Source organism: Mauremys reevesii, linkage group 11, assembly GCF_016161935.1.
Source record: "Mauremys reevesii isolate NIE-2019 linkage group 11, ASM1616193v1, whole genome shotgun sequence".
Classification (NCBI taxonomy): Eukaryota; Metazoa; Chordata; order Testudines; family Geoemydidae; genus Mauremys; species Mauremys reevesii.
Window position 1 is genome coordinate 38,113,966 of NC_052633.1, and position 17,230 is coordinate 38,131,195.

The 17,230-nt window shown below is 39.1% G+C and overlaps 1 protein-coding gene across 8 annotated transcripts in view; it reads right to left on the reverse strand.

The window, feature by feature from the left end:
- Nucleotides 1–17,230, reverse strand: part of RAPGEF4 (Rap guanine nucleotide exchange factor 4) — a 209,822-nt gene that overhangs the window by 2,194 nt on the left and 190,398 nt on the right. For all 8 annotated transcript variants that reach the window (XM_039494904.1, XM_039494907.1, XM_039494905.1 and 5 more), the window contains 7 exons: nucleotides 16,939–17,064; nucleotides 16,322–16,500; nucleotides 12,150–12,240; nucleotides 9,874–9,924; nucleotides 9,220–9,307; nucleotides 8,792–8,856; nucleotides 686–740 (listed from right to left, as the gene is read on the reverse strand). In XM_039494904.1, the coding sequence (XP_039350838.1) occupies nucleotides 686–740; nucleotides 8,792–8,856; nucleotides 9,220–9,307; nucleotides 9,874–9,924; nucleotides 12,150–12,240; nucleotides 16,322–16,500; nucleotides 16,939–17,064 (655 nt within the window). The remainder of the gene's footprint in view (nucleotides 1–685; nucleotides 741–8,791; nucleotides 8,857–9,219; nucleotides 9,308–9,873; nucleotides 9,925–12,149; nucleotides 12,241–16,321; nucleotides 16,501–16,938; nucleotides 17,065–17,230) is intronic.

Here is a 17,230-nt window from a genome sequence, read left to right on the forward strand (position 1 = left end):
CAGAGCTGAGCAACTGCTGCTTCACAGCAATATGCACTAGGTGCTTTACAAACGTTTACTCTTCTTTTAGAAAAGAAGATGATGCAGAATCTACACGGGGTGCAAACTAAAGGGTTTACTTTATTCTCAATGTATGTGCATATGTCCATGGACTTTAACTGAAGATATGTGTGCGTGTTTACATTTAGAAGATAATGAGAGTATATTTTAATTTCTAAATAATTTATATCTGAAGGTCTCAGAGTGCTTAATAAGTCAAAATTAAAAAAGAGACATCCCAGAGATATGTCCCAAAATTAAAAAAGAGATATGTTCAACTGAGATGCTGGCTGGAACAAAGAAAAAGTTTAGTCAACATGAGATTCTGGAGCTAGGATGGAAAAAAATCTATCCCACTGTAAGTGTTTCTTTTATTCTGCTTTCTGTGAAGAAGGATAAGAGGCTGCTGTGTTAAAAAGAAAATCAGAGACTGAGTGATGCTCTTTAGCAGAGTGAGGCTGAAATTATCCAGTCTGGTTGATCAGAGCTCTGTCATTGTGCATGACCACAAAGTATGGTGAAACTATTGAAACAATAGCCTCAAAATGCATTATCCAGTATGTCTCTATCATCCACAACAAACTAATTTTTAACATTCCCATTGCCAATGATAATTCTGACAATGCACATATTGCAATACACTTACTGAAAGATTGGCTTCGGCAAAATTTCACTGTCCTTACAGTGTTGGCGATCATACGCTGAAAAGAAAATGTATTTTAAGTGTCCTTCTTGGTGGACGGTGCAAACAGAAAACAAACATCGTATTTCATCATCATTTGAACTAAGCACAGGTCTGAAGATACTGACAAAGTCAATTAAAACATATTCATATGATGTTAAAGATTCAGAATTTTAACTTTGCCCTGACATTTTGGGTCTGATTCTCATTTACATGGGCCTCGAAGTAAGCATAAATGTGACTTCCATTTCCTAAGTGGTGTAAGGAGGCCTTAATATAAGTGAGAATCAGTTCCTTTAATATTTAACCTTGCTCCCATCTTCACACAAAACAAAAGGGTTATCCCAAACCCTCTGCACATGAATACTCACATCGAATTTTAAGGTCACTAGTTCCTAACAGCAAGGACATTCTAGAACACATTTCATTAAATTACTGAGCACTTTAAGATATTTCAAATTTTATTACGGATTTGAGTTAAAATGCAGCTCCACTTTGAAAAGTGGCTGTAAAAATGGCATCCTGGGGATCCATGTTTATTGATTTCCTGATGAAATGTGCTCAGTTTATAATTAAAAAAGCTGATTGGTGGAAACCTGGCCCTACTGAAGTCAAGAGGAGTTTTGCCATTGACTTCAGTGGCGCCACAATTTCACCCATGATTTTTCTAACTACCAGTCCTGCAAATTCAGCTTGGATTCTTTTCTTTTTCTACAGCTAGAGTTGAGACTTTGGTGATAATTCACAGGAAGGAACCGAGTCCAACTCTGTCCCTCCTAGATGTGCTTGATTTGCAGTGGAAACACGAGTGAAATGTAGCAACAAATTATTGCAGTCCCTAAAGTAAGCCACAATGACTCAATAAACATGGGGGGTAGATCTGATAAGGAAGAAGTGCCATTTTACAGTAATGTTTCAGAGTAGAACTGCTGCTCATTAAACAAAAAGTAAGGAAGCTGAAATCTAATTCTACAACCCCAAACTTAGCTCACTGGCTCAATTGTCACCTGATAGATAATGTTCTCCTGGCTGAGCAAAGTATCAGTTAAATTACAACTTTAGGAGTAAATCTGAATTTCCATAGTTGGGGAGTTTGATTTAGGCATGAAAGCTTGTGGTTTAATTTACTTATTTAAATTAAGAAAAAGAAGTAGGAAAAAAGTTTCAAATGGCAACACTGCTATTGCTACAAGGAATCTGAAGTTTGTTCACATGTGTTCCAACACATTTAACATGTTAAACCATATTCTAATAGTTATATGTTAACATACTTTCACAGCATATTCTCAACAGGCTGTTTTACACACACTGGAAATTAAGATGATCAAGAAAATTTTACACTCATACAGTGGAATAGCCTATTTCCAACTAGTGAGTAGTGAGAGAATTGTCTGGTTAAATTTAGATGCCTCGCAAAAAAAATCCACAGATTAGGCTTTTATGTGAAAATAAAATAGGTCTTAACCCAACAGCTCAGAGGAAAATAGTAAGCACTATTCCAGAACAGGCTTGTAACTGACATTTTTCATACACATGAATGGAGTAATCTCAGACATTTTAATGCAGCATGTAAATCAGACCATGACTGGCATGATTGTTGATCAGCACGAGAGATCTAATACCTACACAATATGTAACTAGCCTGTGATAGTGCCCAAGAGGTGCCTGAGTGTACATCACAACTTTGCCAATGTTTTGGGGCATATGGACCAAGGATTATTTTTATACTCTCTAGATAAACAGATGCACAATTAAACAGATAAAGGGCCCTCAAGTAAAGTAATTTTAACGCTATATTACCTTAGTTCTTTTTACAGTTCTCCAAATCATTATTATTACTTGTCTAGTACTACAGGTGTGGATGGTGTTCTCCTTTATGAGTTTACAATCTAAGGCTCGAATCCTGCAGATTCTCTTCCATGTGCTTGACATTAAGCACATGAGTAATCCAACTGACTTCACTAGGGCTACTCAGATACCTAACGATAAAGACATATCTAAGAGTTGTGCTGAATCAACTCAGAGTGCACAGCACCTTGTAGGATCAAGCCTGGAAGTCTAACCTACGCTTGAGTATGCTCTGAAAACAGATATGTTACATACTTCTGTGGAAGCCATGTAGTTTTGGCCAACACATTTACTAATGGTGTTGCTATTTTGATCATACTCTATCAGGAAATACTCCCTTAAAATAAGTACTTCCAGGAGAGGTATCATAGCATTGAACAAGGCTGGCTGACTAATGCCTTGATGCAGCTTCCAGAATTACTTCTTTTAGGGGAGGCACTTCTGAAAGTTCTGTCTTTCAAGACGATGGTTAGTTGCTTGACCTGTATATTGCTGGGTGTTTGTTTGAAAGATGCAGCCTTATCTTTCTATACTTATAAATCTTCAGTGTCTTAGGCCTCAGTTCACAAAACATTTGAACTGAGCCATGAAGTTTAGCTCTAGAGCTATATTCAAACTTCTCCAAAGTTTGATTAGTTTTGGATCGAATTTTATGGTTGAGAATCTTACCTTGTGGTAACAGACAAGCATCACTGAAACTTTTTCACCCCATGTATTTTCTTTATTTTGGGGATGTTCTGTATATTGGAGTAACATTTGGGATCAGGACAAGTCTGTTGTGTGCAGTTCAGAAAGATGAAAGAAATCAGGAGTATGAGCTTCCAAAAGTTCTAACTCTAAGCTTCTCCCTTTATGGACTATCCAAAATTAGGAAAATGGAAGTTGTGCATTTAGCCTCTTGTTGGGATAGAAGTATCTTCTCTCACTGAACTGTCTGAAGGATTCCATTTTAAGGAGCGGTGTTGCATGGCTCTAAAGATAGTCTCATCCAATCCTTTTCATTCAGAAGGATGCAGGTAGTGATGCAACAGCAAGGCTTTTGGAACTGGGAGTTAACGCAGCAGAATATGTTGCTTCAACCCAATGAGATGACCCCAGAAGCACACCATACATCCTACAAAAAGCCCCATTCACATGGCTCTTTGTATGTCCTGTACACTTTACAAGTATTGACATGAAAGGTGTGAGGTGGACATATCACTGACGCATAAAGAAAAAACAGATTTATTTTACCAGTGCCTTGCAAATGTGGTGGAGTCTCTTCTTTTGATCCATTAATAGCAGAGTTTTACTACATGTAGATGAAGGGTTGTATTACTGAGCAAACATTAACACAGACGTTCAATTGTTAGCACCTTAAACTTTTCTTCATCTTTGGATTGCCTCAGGTTAACATCTCCAAAAATTAGCTTGTGTTTACTCACTATGCTAAGAAAGGCCATTACTGAAAAGCCATATAAACCTAAATATGGAGCCATCTGAAATAGAACCAACCATGTAACACAATAGCAACTGCTACTATCAGCATGCTATATATACACAACAATATCGTTTCAAGTTTTATGCTGCCTAGAAGAGTGGCAGCAGGCCAGCACTTTATCTGCTAATCCATTCCTAGCCTAGGCTTCTAAGTGTTATAAATATTCATATATGCCATAGAAAACTACCAGGGACTTTAGTCACACACTTTCTGCATAATCTTTATGTTCAAAAAATGAAAGAATGTTTACCCTTTTTTTGCATAAGGATCAGAATGTGAAATCCCTTTTGTTCATAACCACAAAACCTGAAAACCAATATGCACAAATTCTCTAATCCTCATTTCACACCTCAAGGATGAAGAGACTCAATAAAAGAAGAACCAGTGACCAGCTTTGTAGCTTGATGGTACTGTCTTGTGGTGCCGAAGGAAGATGGGCCCTAGGTTTCAGAGCCACCTTGCAACTTCTATTCCCTCTGCACGTGCCACTACTGGTAAGCAGAGTGTGCAGAGGCTGCCAGGTAAATTGATCTCTGATCACACTGCCTGATGATTTAAGGAATAGTGTTGACATAAGCTCCAAAGGAAGCGCATCCCCTGCCTTCCCTTATGAAGGCATGATGCTGCAATGACAGCCACATACACTCAGGTTATAGATGGAATGGGAGGAAAGGGTGGTAAATAATGGCTTTCAAATGAACCGCGAGGGAAAAGATAAAGACCATGTTTGAATTCATTTGGGGACACAAATGTGGTATGGAATATAGCATCTCCACTTGGAGAGCCAGCCCCTGGAGCCATCCACAGAACAACTGTTCTAGAAAAGGGCTTGCCTAAAATATCCCATCTGTTTACAAAAACCTGTGAAATTGTTTAAAAATTGACAGGTACAAAAGCAGTTCAACTTGTATGTAATATACTGTCATGTACTGACTTTGTAGGTTGCATGTTGCCCTCTAGTGGCTATCCCACAGGGAGTAAACAGGAACTACTACTACTACTAACAGCTATGGGACTTCTCCTTTTACCTCAAAGGGTAGAGGCTTGTTTCTGAAGTTGAGAGATAAACGTGTGTGAGGTGCCTAATTGTTGCGTTTGTGGTCTACTACAGTCCTCTTCACTACTGCTTTACCTTTCTGCAGCTCCCAAATGGTATGTTCTCAACCTTGCAAGAGCAGAACTTCTACAACTTCGCAAGCTAGTTCCCCCTCCTAATTATGGCTTTGTCTTCACGGCCAAAAAGGTGCGTTTTTACAGTACGATAGCTAATGCATGTTATGTAAAAATCCTAGTGGAGATAAGGCACAGCTTTTACTGCAATGTAGTTAGGTGAGATCAAATCTGGGTAGAGGGTACAATATTGACCTCGCCTAGCTACGCTGCACTTTTCTCCACTAGGATTTTCAGCAAGATAGCAAACACATGGTACTGTAGTTACTGCAAAAATAGAACTTTTTGGCAGTGAAGACAAAACCTATAAGGCACTAGTAATGCTACTGGTATGCTAATAATTCAAACATCTAATTACAGACAAAAATATTGATCATGCCCCCATAAACCAAGGGGCCAACTCCTGCTATCTGCTGCCCCCTCCCAGCTTCCCATAACGATATTATAAGGGCACACAAAGAGCAGGCTGTCATTTAGTACTTTAGACTTGTGAGAAAATAATGTATGGAAGAGGTCTCACAAGTCTGAAAAAGTGTCAGTCTTTTTAAAAATACAGTTGAAACATTAAACAGAGATGAGAGTGAATAAGAAAGCTGTGTTGGTTGGAAGGATGTCATTTATTATGCTATTTCCAGTCTGGGTGGCCAATTACAAGCAGACAGTTGTTGGCAACCTATCAGCTGTTGGGACTGAAACTCTTTGGTGAGAATTCAGACATAGCGCTGTAGTTACGCCGGAAGCAGAGGAACACCCCTTTTTGGAATTAAACAAGGATTTCAGTAGGGATCATCAAGAGATTTTTATTTGTAAGCAGAACAAAAGTTAAAATCTCATAATCAGGATGGATCAAAAGAAACTGTTTTCCAAAGGATGAAGAAATTCAGGACAGATCAATAATTCCTAACCATCAGAAGCAACTAGAGTTAACTATATAGCTAGAAATAACAAATCGCTAGATACGGCTCCTGGAGAAAATCTCCCACTGCCTATTTTCTAGTTTCTATCTAAAACTACATGAAAGTAGCAGAATATTGACAATGGTGTTGCTCAGAATTTATACCAGTATAAATGACAGCAGAATTTAGCCAGTAATATGTGACTGCATGGCCTTGTCTTCACTAGGAAAAAAAGTATTTTTTAGCCTGTGTTAGCTAAGACATGGTAACTAACATGTGACCAGGCAGTTGTAGTTGTAACATGAGTTAAAAGACTGAGATAAACAATAGTCTACCTCCCCCATTTATTTATCTTACAGTACGTCCACACTAATTTCCAGCCTAAGTAGAAATTCCCACACTAACCCAGATCAAGCTAGCATGCTAAAAATGAGTGACCGCAGCCATGTGAGCGGTGCGAGGGGCTAACTGCCAAAGTACGTACTTGGGGTCTCCCACGGGATTGTACTCAGGAGGCCGAAACATAGGCTACATGCCAGGCCAGTGAACTGAGCTATGTGGAAGAGCTTTTACTGGAGGCTGTATATTGCTTGAGAGAGCTGTGTGTGTGGAAAGAAGCATCAGAAACACTACAGAAGCAGACAGAAAAAGCAGCAAGGAAGCCCCAGAGACATCCAGATAAGTGCTTGTAACATGACCCTGAGGGTATGTCTAAGCTGCAGATGGCAGCGTGCTTCCCAGCACAAGTAGATAGACACACACACTAGCTCTGCTTGAGTGAGTGCACTAAAAGCAGCAGTGCAGCCAGGGCTAGCTGCCTGAGTACAAACCCACCGGGGCCAGCCCCCTGAGGTATGTATGTGGGCAGCTAGCCCAAGCTGCCACCCCCTACCCCCGACAACACTGCTACTCTTAGCACATTAGCTCAAGCAGAACTAGCATGTGTCTGGCTACCCGCACTGGGAAGCACGCTCCCAGCTGTAGTGTAGACATACCCCAAGAGAGAGCGCTTTTGGGTACTGTGTGGGCTGAAGAAGAGGCTTGGAACTGTGAGCACACAAACTGTTTCCTGTTTGATTCTTACTGTGTTCAGTGGAACAGAACTACATCAAAGAAATATGTGACTTCATCATCTCTTTCTCCTCCTATTGGAAACAATCCACAAGACCCTAAATATTGGATAACTGCTTGGGTCAAAAGGGATAACACTGTATAAAACTACCTCTAAAATCTTCTGCTACTAATAATAAAACCAGGTTGTGGAGCTACACGTTTGAAAAATTCCTTCTTATGGCTGGCAGACTCTATAAGTCTTGAGAAAACAATGGTATGAAGTCAGTCGTCCATTTGGAATCGACAACTGTATATTATAGCAATAGGCAGCCAATGTACACACATACACACATACACACACAAAATCTGAATGCTGTCCTGATTCACTGTTACAATAATTAACACCACAAATATATATTGTCACAGCAGGTGTTAATGTTATGCACATTATGAGTCATCAATACATAAGCATTCAATATGAAACCTTGCATAGCAAGAATTAATTGGATGGCCTGAACCTAGAGATACCATTCAGTAACCACACCCAGATTATCACTAAAGGGATTAAGCACTTCCTTTTGTCAGACTGGGGACTGACCAGAAGCCAACTCCAGGCAAACCTGTCTGAAGTTCCTGTGTATTGCACAACAACTTCAGAAAGGAGCTAGCACTTATGCCCACCTACTCAAATCATGAAGTCCTGGTCAAACAGTTCTTTCCCAGGAAGAAAACTCGGGGCTGAGGCAGGAGAAGGGAACAGAGAGTGCTTATGTGCAGTTAGGGTCTGCCTTCACTGTAGAACTAACTCAGGCTGCTACCTGGGCATTGGCCCTAAGCCTTCTCCACCCCAAAAAGACCCTCTCACCTGAATGTGGTGGTGATTTTAACCCAGGATAGTTGGCTTGTCTGGGGCTGTAGGCTAAAATCTGAGTGATGTATTGATAATCTGCCCACATTGCAGTGAGCACACAGGCTAATCACTCAAATGCTGATAGGCCTTCCCAACAATTCCCCCAAGTGCTTGAAAGGCAGACAAGTTCTCCCACAATTCACTGGGAAAGAATCAGAGTGGCTCAGCTTATTGCAGCACAAAGAACCATGGAATATGCTCCCACTAGTCCTAGCAGCACACATGGCTGACTGCAGCAAAGAGGAGGACACAGTAACTTGGGTAGGGCCTTGCACTGTGGTGTCTTACACTGGGGCTAGGCTTGATCATCTGAGTTAACTCTCAAGTGAAGACATACTTTGAGTAACCAATACGGACAATAGCAAACCCCCCACTTCTCAGTAGCAGGAAGATGTCTCTTAGTTGAGATTTCTGCAAAAGGAAATTGCCTGCGTGCAGTTGTTGCCACTTCTGTTCTAGGTAAACAGAACTTGTTTACAATTGTTAATACATAAATTACACTGGAACATAACCCTGACTTTCCAACAGGAAGGAGAGCTACCACGCCTGGAAATTTGCCCTCAAAGTTTCAACAATGCAACTCAGTTTCAGAAGAAAATGAAGTTTGTGTGCCTATTTTGTACCTAAAAATCTCTTATATAAAACCATCAATTCTCTTTTGCACCACTGTAAATCTCAACATACAACCATAGCTGAGAACATACGATACGTACCATTTTTTCAAAGTTTACTAGATTGTCAATGAATGTCTTGTTCCCCTCATGAGTAAACGTCATGTCTGCATAGAAATAAATGCAATAGTCTTATAGATAATTGAATCATGACATACAAAACAGCACAGCACTTTAGCTCTATCTTTTCACTTACCACAATCATACCATTTAATTGTTAAAAAGCATGCACCTTTCATTAGAGTGAAACTTGGAAAGATTTCTCACTGAGGCTAGTGCAATTGGAGTCTGACATTCAGATTTACTGAAAACTCCTTCACCTATCTCCATGTCATGATTTTTTTTTGAATGGAAAAGAGGATTCCACCTTCCACTGAGATTGAATTTTACTTTCTCTTATTGCCTTTCACTCTTCAAATATCTGACAACTAACTTTCACATGAATTAGGCTGGTAGATTTTCTAGATTACCTTTTATAAGTAAGGGCATGAAGGGAATTATAGGAGGGTCCAGTTTAGCTACAGTAAGCCTGTAGGCCCTATGGTTTCTTGACGGATCCTTAAAAAAAGAAGAGATCAGACAATTATTAGCACGGATCAAAAAGCAGACACTGTATAGCTTCATTTAAAAGCCATGGTGTTTATTAAATGTAATTACTTTGTCTTGCAGCTTTAAAAAGTGCAGCTTCAAAACAAGGACAGCTTTTATTAAATTTAACAGTTTTCCTATCAAATGACAAAATATGTGTGATTACAAAAGAGCTTATTTGAATAGAAACATCACATTTTTCCTCCCTCTAATGGATCTGCAGACACCCGAATAAAAAAAAAATCCATGTTAGAAAATATAATTTCCCATATGTACAATGGGAAAACATGTTATAAAGCTTTTTGGAGTTTCCCAGATTGACCTTAAGTGGTACATAAATTCTGTCAGAGTAAGTTCCTAAGAGTATAATTTATTAGTCATACATGCTTATTTTAGCAGCACTAAAATGGGATCATAAACTTCTTAAATTCAAACAAGGACATATAAAATGTTCTGAATCGAGGAATTCAAATCAGTTACTCAGAAACTGAATTAGGACAGATTGTGCACAGAATAAAGGATCTATTGCCATTTACCATCAAGCTTTCAAACTCTGCATAGATCTTCTTGAACTTGCTTGGAAGTTTCTGTTAATAAAACAAAAAACAGAAAACTGTGTTAAATTCAATCTGCATTCAGTATAATCATTTAACTGTATATGTTTCTTGTAAACATCCATAAAGCAGGAAAAACTGTTCCTTTTGGAACGATGTGGAAATGTAAAATACAGCACGTCTCCTAGCAACCAGATTATAAATAGAGATGGGACTGAGCTACAAAACCTGGATCCTGATTTGGATCCAATCCTGAAGTTACCCAGTTTGAGATGTTCCGATTCAGATGTTGAATTGGCCCATTACAGTGACATGCTGCAGCCAAGTAATTCGCATTCAGATCTGGATCCAAAGTGCAAATGAAAGTTTAATTCAGTGTTCCAATTCAGGCCCATCCTAATGACAGTCTGTTTGACCCAAAGCAATTCACAAAAATATCTTGGGCAGTATTATTTCAGCTGGATCATTCACATAAGTGACTTTTGGAATATTCACAAGTCAGTCAAACCACACCTGAGCATTTCCAGGAGATATTGTTAAGGCAAATGTATCATCGGCTATTACACAAATCCTTGATTCGCCTGGCATCCAAGGGTCAGTGTTCATTTGTTTGGGTTTAAGTTAATTAATAACTTTTCAGTTCACAATAGACACTGAAAATGAACTTTTGTCAGCTATGCCTACAGTGAACAAAGGATATGGTGGAACATTATGAAATAGTTGCTTTCTATCTCATATTATACTAGAAATGTTGAGCAAATTTACTGGAACTGGATACTGGTATGTGAAAAAGGCAGCTTCAAAGATCACAGTAACTTTCATATTTCAAATTGAAACATGTCAGCTTTCTAATTTGCATTACAAATTTGAATATATTTCTGATCAAATCACATTACAACATTGAGCGGGCATCATAAGCAATAAAGAAATATTTCCTTAAAGTCAATTCTGCAGCAAAGTATTTCCTCTATTTAACAGACATGTTATAGGAAGAGAGTACCACAGTAACGGCCTCATTTCTAATGATGGACATGAACAATTGTGTGCCTATTTTCTATACGCATACAAATTAGGTATTAGTGAATGAAGTAGCCATATGCACCTGCAACTACCTGATTTGTGTGTGCAACTGACATACCTGCATATGAACATTAGTAAAAATCAGGTCCTAAATATTTATTTTTAATGATGTTCACTGTATATATCCTGAAAAAAACCAGCAGAGATACTCTTAGATTATGCTTTGATAACCCAAGTCTCTGCTGAACAAAAGAATGTGAAAACATTTCTCTGAATACAGTATCATACCTCTTTCACTTACAAATTATCTCTTCCCTCTTCCAGCTCAATCCCCATATCTGTTGTAAATTCCAGCTTGTTGTACACAGTAAATAAATTAAATTCCACCTCTTGTCTGCCTAGAACTCCTGCCCTCTTTTAAACCCCCAATCTTAGTAGCTAGAAATAAAGGGCCATTTATTTAGAAATTAGCCTTCAAATTCATGCCTTCAATGTTAATTGTGAGAAGGATATACTGGTATTTAGAAAAATCAATATAGGCTTCTCTGGCTTCAAATTGCAGGTGTACATTTAGATTTCAGGTTGAGGTCTCTTTGTAAACTGCTGCCTTCTGATGGTACCTGAATCCCCATTTTCAGGCCAGATTTTAGAAACGTGTTAAATGCAATAGGTCATATTTTGGTTTCAATTACACCAGTAACACATCACGGACATATCACAGCAACCTGGCCAAACATTTTTCTATTTTTCATGAAAAATGTTCACAGAAATATCCAAAAAATGTGCAAACATTTTCTGTTTTTAACCAGCAAATATAGGTCAACATTTCTATAAAAATGGAAATTTTGATGAAAATATGTTTTGCTAAAAATTTTCATGAAAAATCTTTCAGAATTTTTGAAGCAGGGCTACACTGGAGTAAAGGAGAATTTGGCCCATGAAATGTAATTTCACCTGGCTTCCCCCAATGATTTTGACTCCCTCCTCACCTCCTTTTTTGTAAAATAAAACACAACACAGCAGCTCAGTATTGTGCTACACAAATGCTCATTAATGGTGTGGGATGTCTCCAAGCTTTGAGCCTACAGTAGTAACCTCAGGAGCTGAATTACTGTCTTGAAGAATGGCATGCCTCCCTCTCAACCCTAATTCTAGAAACAACATGGATGGATGTTGTTGCTTACTAGAAGCAGAAATGCAACCAAAGGTCTCGGAACCAGACTGTAGCTATCACTTACCTCCCATGTTAGTGAAAGGCGGCTCACAGCAACATTACTCAGTCCCATGATAATAGCGAAAAAGGAATTAAGATTTTTGTATTCCTTACAGCTGAAATACAAGAGGTCCAGACTTTTAATGTTATGCATATAATCAGAGAGAAGTAAAACTGAGGTCCTGAAGAGAGTGGAATAGAAGCCTTTGGTTTGAGTTTGATTACATTCTGGCAATCCTTACCAGTGGGTTTGAGACACATCATTTTGCGACTCCTCTCCCCCTGAGTTTTGTGAGACCCTCAAACTCAAAGCATAATGACAAGCTTGGTAAACCCAGGATAATTGTATCTATACTGATCAAATTCACCTAGAAGCTTCTCTCCCCTCATGCCTCAAAACTGGCCACCAGTTTTCTTCTTATCTGATGTCATCTTTGGCATATGGAAATCCATGGCCTTTTAATGCCTTTCCCTCCCACCAGTGCACTATGGGGCATCTCTTGACATGAGACTAAGTTAAGGCCCAAGGAATGCTAAAAACAGTAGGAGAAGCATGGTTTACACTCCCATTGCTGCAGAACTTGGCGGGCTGGCAGGTTGTCTACACCCCAGAAGAGTCTTACTCCAGATTCAAGGGGCAGATGCCCAGAGATGGCTGAGTTTCAGTGCTTCTTCATTAGTGCTCAGGAGAGACTGAAGGATATAACTGCATGTTACAGAATATCTGATATGCCACATCTTTGCAAATGATTTGCTATGTTTGTTACTATAATTGCCCAAAGCAGAAATCTTTAGGCCTATGCTTCTTTTGCAAAGGTTGGGTGGCAAGATATTAAGGAAACTATAAAAGCAAGAGATTGAAACTGATTCTCAGATATAATTCTCTACTTCAGCACTACTTACAGAAGTTCAATCTTTAATATTTTTTCCTCTCAGATATCTCATCTTGTATGGCTGATCTTTTCCTTAAACTCAGCATAACCAAGAGTGAGCTCATAGTCTCTCCTCCAAAAACTCTCTCTCCTCCCAATACTATACCAGTGAACACTGTTACCATAATCCTGTCACCCAGGTTTGTAGCCTTGGGGATTAACTTGGCTCTGTTTCCCCTCACGTCCAAGCCACAGCCACATCCTGTAGCTTTTTCCTTCACATTTCAAAACACATCTTTTTCTTTTTTTCCCCTGATGGTCATATCGTTTGTCCACAACCTAATCGTCTACTGACTACTGTGACCTCTTCTGCTCTCGGGTCTTCTTGTTAACAACCTTACCACCCTCCAACCTTCTAATGTTGCTGCCAAAATTATTTCCCTCACATGTTGCTTTGATGATGGTAACATGTCTTTACTTGTTCTGGGAGACACCAAGCATAAATCTGAGTTCTGTAGAAATAATAACTATTAAAATACTAGTGTTCAAGCATAGTATTAGCTTATTTAAGGAAGCTGCAACTTGCAATTTACAACTACCCTTTGTCTGAAATAAGGGAATGTTTTGTAGGTGTGCATATGGAGAGAGATTTTTAATGACTGTGTGTGAACTAGTGTGTATCAAGATGAGAGAGAGGAGGCATAGAAGAGTGAGTGAATATCTTTTGTGTATACACATAAAGAGGTTCTTTTAAATAATGTGTATGTAGAGACGCCAAGTTTGTGAGCTGCGCACTTTTACCCAGCAAGTGGCAGGGGCAACCATTGCACAGTGAGCTGAAAGTACACCAGGCTCAGCACAATGAGCCCGCATCTGGTTATGCAACTTCCCCTAGGGACGAGAGCACTAATAAGGGTGCATTTTGGGGCAGAGAGAGCATGCCTATTGGAAAAGCGGGGACCCCTCAATCACAGTATGGAAACAAGGTGCTCAGCAGCCATTATCTCAGAATATCAGTATGCCAGGAAAGCTGCAGAGCCACACAATTTCACCACCAGCTACCCTGGAAGAGTAGCAGTGCTGTACTGAACTGAGTGTCCTCCCTAATGAGTCTAGTGCACCTTCCTCTGCTCCCAGGAAGGATTATACTCTCATTCAGTTACTGGTTTATCAAGGCTCTTTATGTGCAAATTTAGACAGGGATATTACTTCAAGGCCGAGGCTTACCCTTTTTTAACCCAATCCCTTTGCTCTTTTTGTTCTAACTCTTCAGCACATTATATTTGTTTCAGTATGTTCTGTAGCACCTGTTACCATGGCAACAATTTATATGGTAAGAAAGAGCACCATCATTTTTAAAGTTCTCTTGCAGCCACTGAAAATAAATCTGCCAGCTCAGTTTTTATTTAGGAAAATCTTGTGCTTCAGAACTCCCTGCCTTTAGGAGACACAGAGGTCTCAGTAGAACAGGTCACGTTTAGCCTTTTATTTTTAGAATTGTAGTGAGACCAGAAACATGGAAGTAAACAGGTCATCAAGCTGATCTAAACGGCACAAGTTAATCCTGTGAAACTGGGAAATCTAATGGGTCTGGGGCACTTTATGATTGATTCTTTTCCCTGTTTTTTCTTCAGGTGAAGTTTAACTGTTATTTTGAAGATGCTTGATTTTAAAGGCTTATTAAATTTACCTTAATATCTTCATTTACTTGCATTTATGCATTTTCCCATTTCACACTACTGATTTGAGGAATCAACCTTATTCATTTGTGTGTATGTATCCTACTGCCCTCTACTGGACAGAATATGTCAAATCTGCTTTCTGGTTTACAATTTCCCTGTAAAGAACCAGATAACGGAGGGGCTGTTTTTAGAGACTACTGGAGAGGAGTATGTTCTATTTACCTTACTATGAGTCTGATCCTGTGAGGTGCTGAGTACATCTTATAGGTGTTGGGTGCCTTAAACTTCCACTACCTTTAGTGAACGTTGAGAGCACTCAGCAATTTCCAGAAGGAACTCAGTACCTTGCAATATCAGGCCCTCTATGCAGCAGAATTGGTAATGCTAGTGCTTGTGTAGGATTTGTATGTGGGCATGGGTTTGGGATATGAAAAATTATGATTTCTGGAGCAGAATTCAGAGTTTATTTTATGGCAATCCTTTCCTCCCCCACTCCCCCATGACACTTTTAAAAGTGGGGGATTTGTTTTATAAAATACAAAATAAATAAATACATGAATAAATAAATAAATTCATGTTTTAAGTATCAATTACTGATTTGTATTATAATAGTACCCAGCGGCCCAGTCAAGATCTGGGTCCATCATCCAAGGCATTGTGCAAACACATAGAAAGACGCAGTTCTTCCCTGGAAGAGTTTAGAAGCAACAGGTGGGTGTAACAAACAATAGCAGGGATTGGGAGGAGGGAAGAAGAGAGTAACAGCGCTAGGAACTCTGGTTACATAGGCTAGTTGTGGCCCTGCTCCCTTTGAAGTCAACAGAACATTCCTACTGAATTCAGTGGTGAGGAATCAGGCCCTAAAAGCACAAATTGAAGGTTCCAAGTAATTTTAAATTTATTTTAAATGATGAGATATTAACAAACAAGTAAGAGATCAGCAATGCCTATTTTTGGGGTCAATTGTCTGTTTTTACTCACAAACTTATCTGTTTTCACTGAGCCATACTTTTTGGGGGGCAAAACTAGGATAATTTGCAATTTTCCAGCAAAATGTGCAAATGCTTAGTTTTTGTAATGAGTCACCCAAAATGTATCACTCAGCTGGAATATTACAGAATGTTATAATAAGCTTTAATTGCGAAGGACTGTTGTTTCTCCATGTGTCCTGCTGCTATCCATCTTTAAGCTTGGGTAGCTGGAAAGAGAGAGACGATAACATTTTGGGTGTCTGAAAAAATACCACAGAGTGAGGCTACATGGAGCTGCACTACACTTTCACCCCGCTCCTCTCCTGCTCTACTTTCACTCTGCTTGAGAGACTTCTATCCCAGAAGAATGTAAATGACCTTATCCTGCATGTAACATAAGCGGATTGGTCCTACTGAACTCAATGAATTACTCATGTAGGTGGTTGCAGGACTGGGCTCTAAGAATGCCGGGAGCAAGGGTAAATAGAGGAGATGAACAGAAAAGGGGAAGACAAACAGTAACAGGGAACAATCCTACATTAACAGGGATGGACAAGATTAATTAGGCTTCTTCAGCTCTGTTTGATTCTCTGGAAAAATTACAAACAACAAATATATTAAAAACTTGGCATGTATTTCAGCCTCTGTCTGTATATACTAGTGTATACTCACTGGGCTGCTATCTTAATGAATTTCTTTAACAGCTGAACACGCTTGCTGAGTTGGGAGCAAAGACAAATCTCTGTGACCACCCAGAACTGGATTTCATTAAATCTTCTCAAAAACAAGTCCAAATTTGCTGTGGTCTTTTTAAAATTGTGCCTTCCAAATGTGTGGTAAATCAGCTCCAGCTAGGAGAGAAAAAACAGAGTTGGTTTTCAGATGTTTCTTTTTGGGGATGGTTGAGAGGAGTGAGAAGTCACTATTAGGTTTCTAAATTATTCAAGCTTGAAACTTGCTGTGCAGTAAATGTGTGCATGATACAGCTGACAAGGATTCATCTTGCATTGCAAATTCAGTAGACAACCACTAAAAGCATAAATATAGACTATGTAGTAACAGTTTAATACCCTCAATGAGACATATCAAAGTAATTCAATCTAGAATGCACTATTAGGCGATGTTTCTTTTATATACTTTATATTTTTGCTGTGGCTGGAATAGTATTTAATAGTTTCAAGGTTCTACAAGTTAAACTCAGAGAAAATCTGGCAAACAGTATCAGTATCTACACTGAAGAGCTAAATGTTTAATAATAAATACTAAGATACTATTTAGATTCCTCATACCTCATGCACACAGTTGAAGAGCTCCCAATCATAAATTGTCATCTGGTATGCTAAGTCTTTGGAGCTCATGAGTTCAAAAGTTCCCACAGTTCCAGTCGATGGGCCTTCTTGTTCTGGCAGGGGTGTCTGTCAATAAGAATAATGATACAAGAGTATTTCAAAATGCTGATTTGCACAACCAGTGCTTAGTCCTCTGAAGAACTCCTGATTTTTTTTCAATGTCACCAATTTCTGAAGGGGTTTCAAATAGTATAGCTGGAGTCTGCTTTCAACTACAGGTAGCAATAAAGCC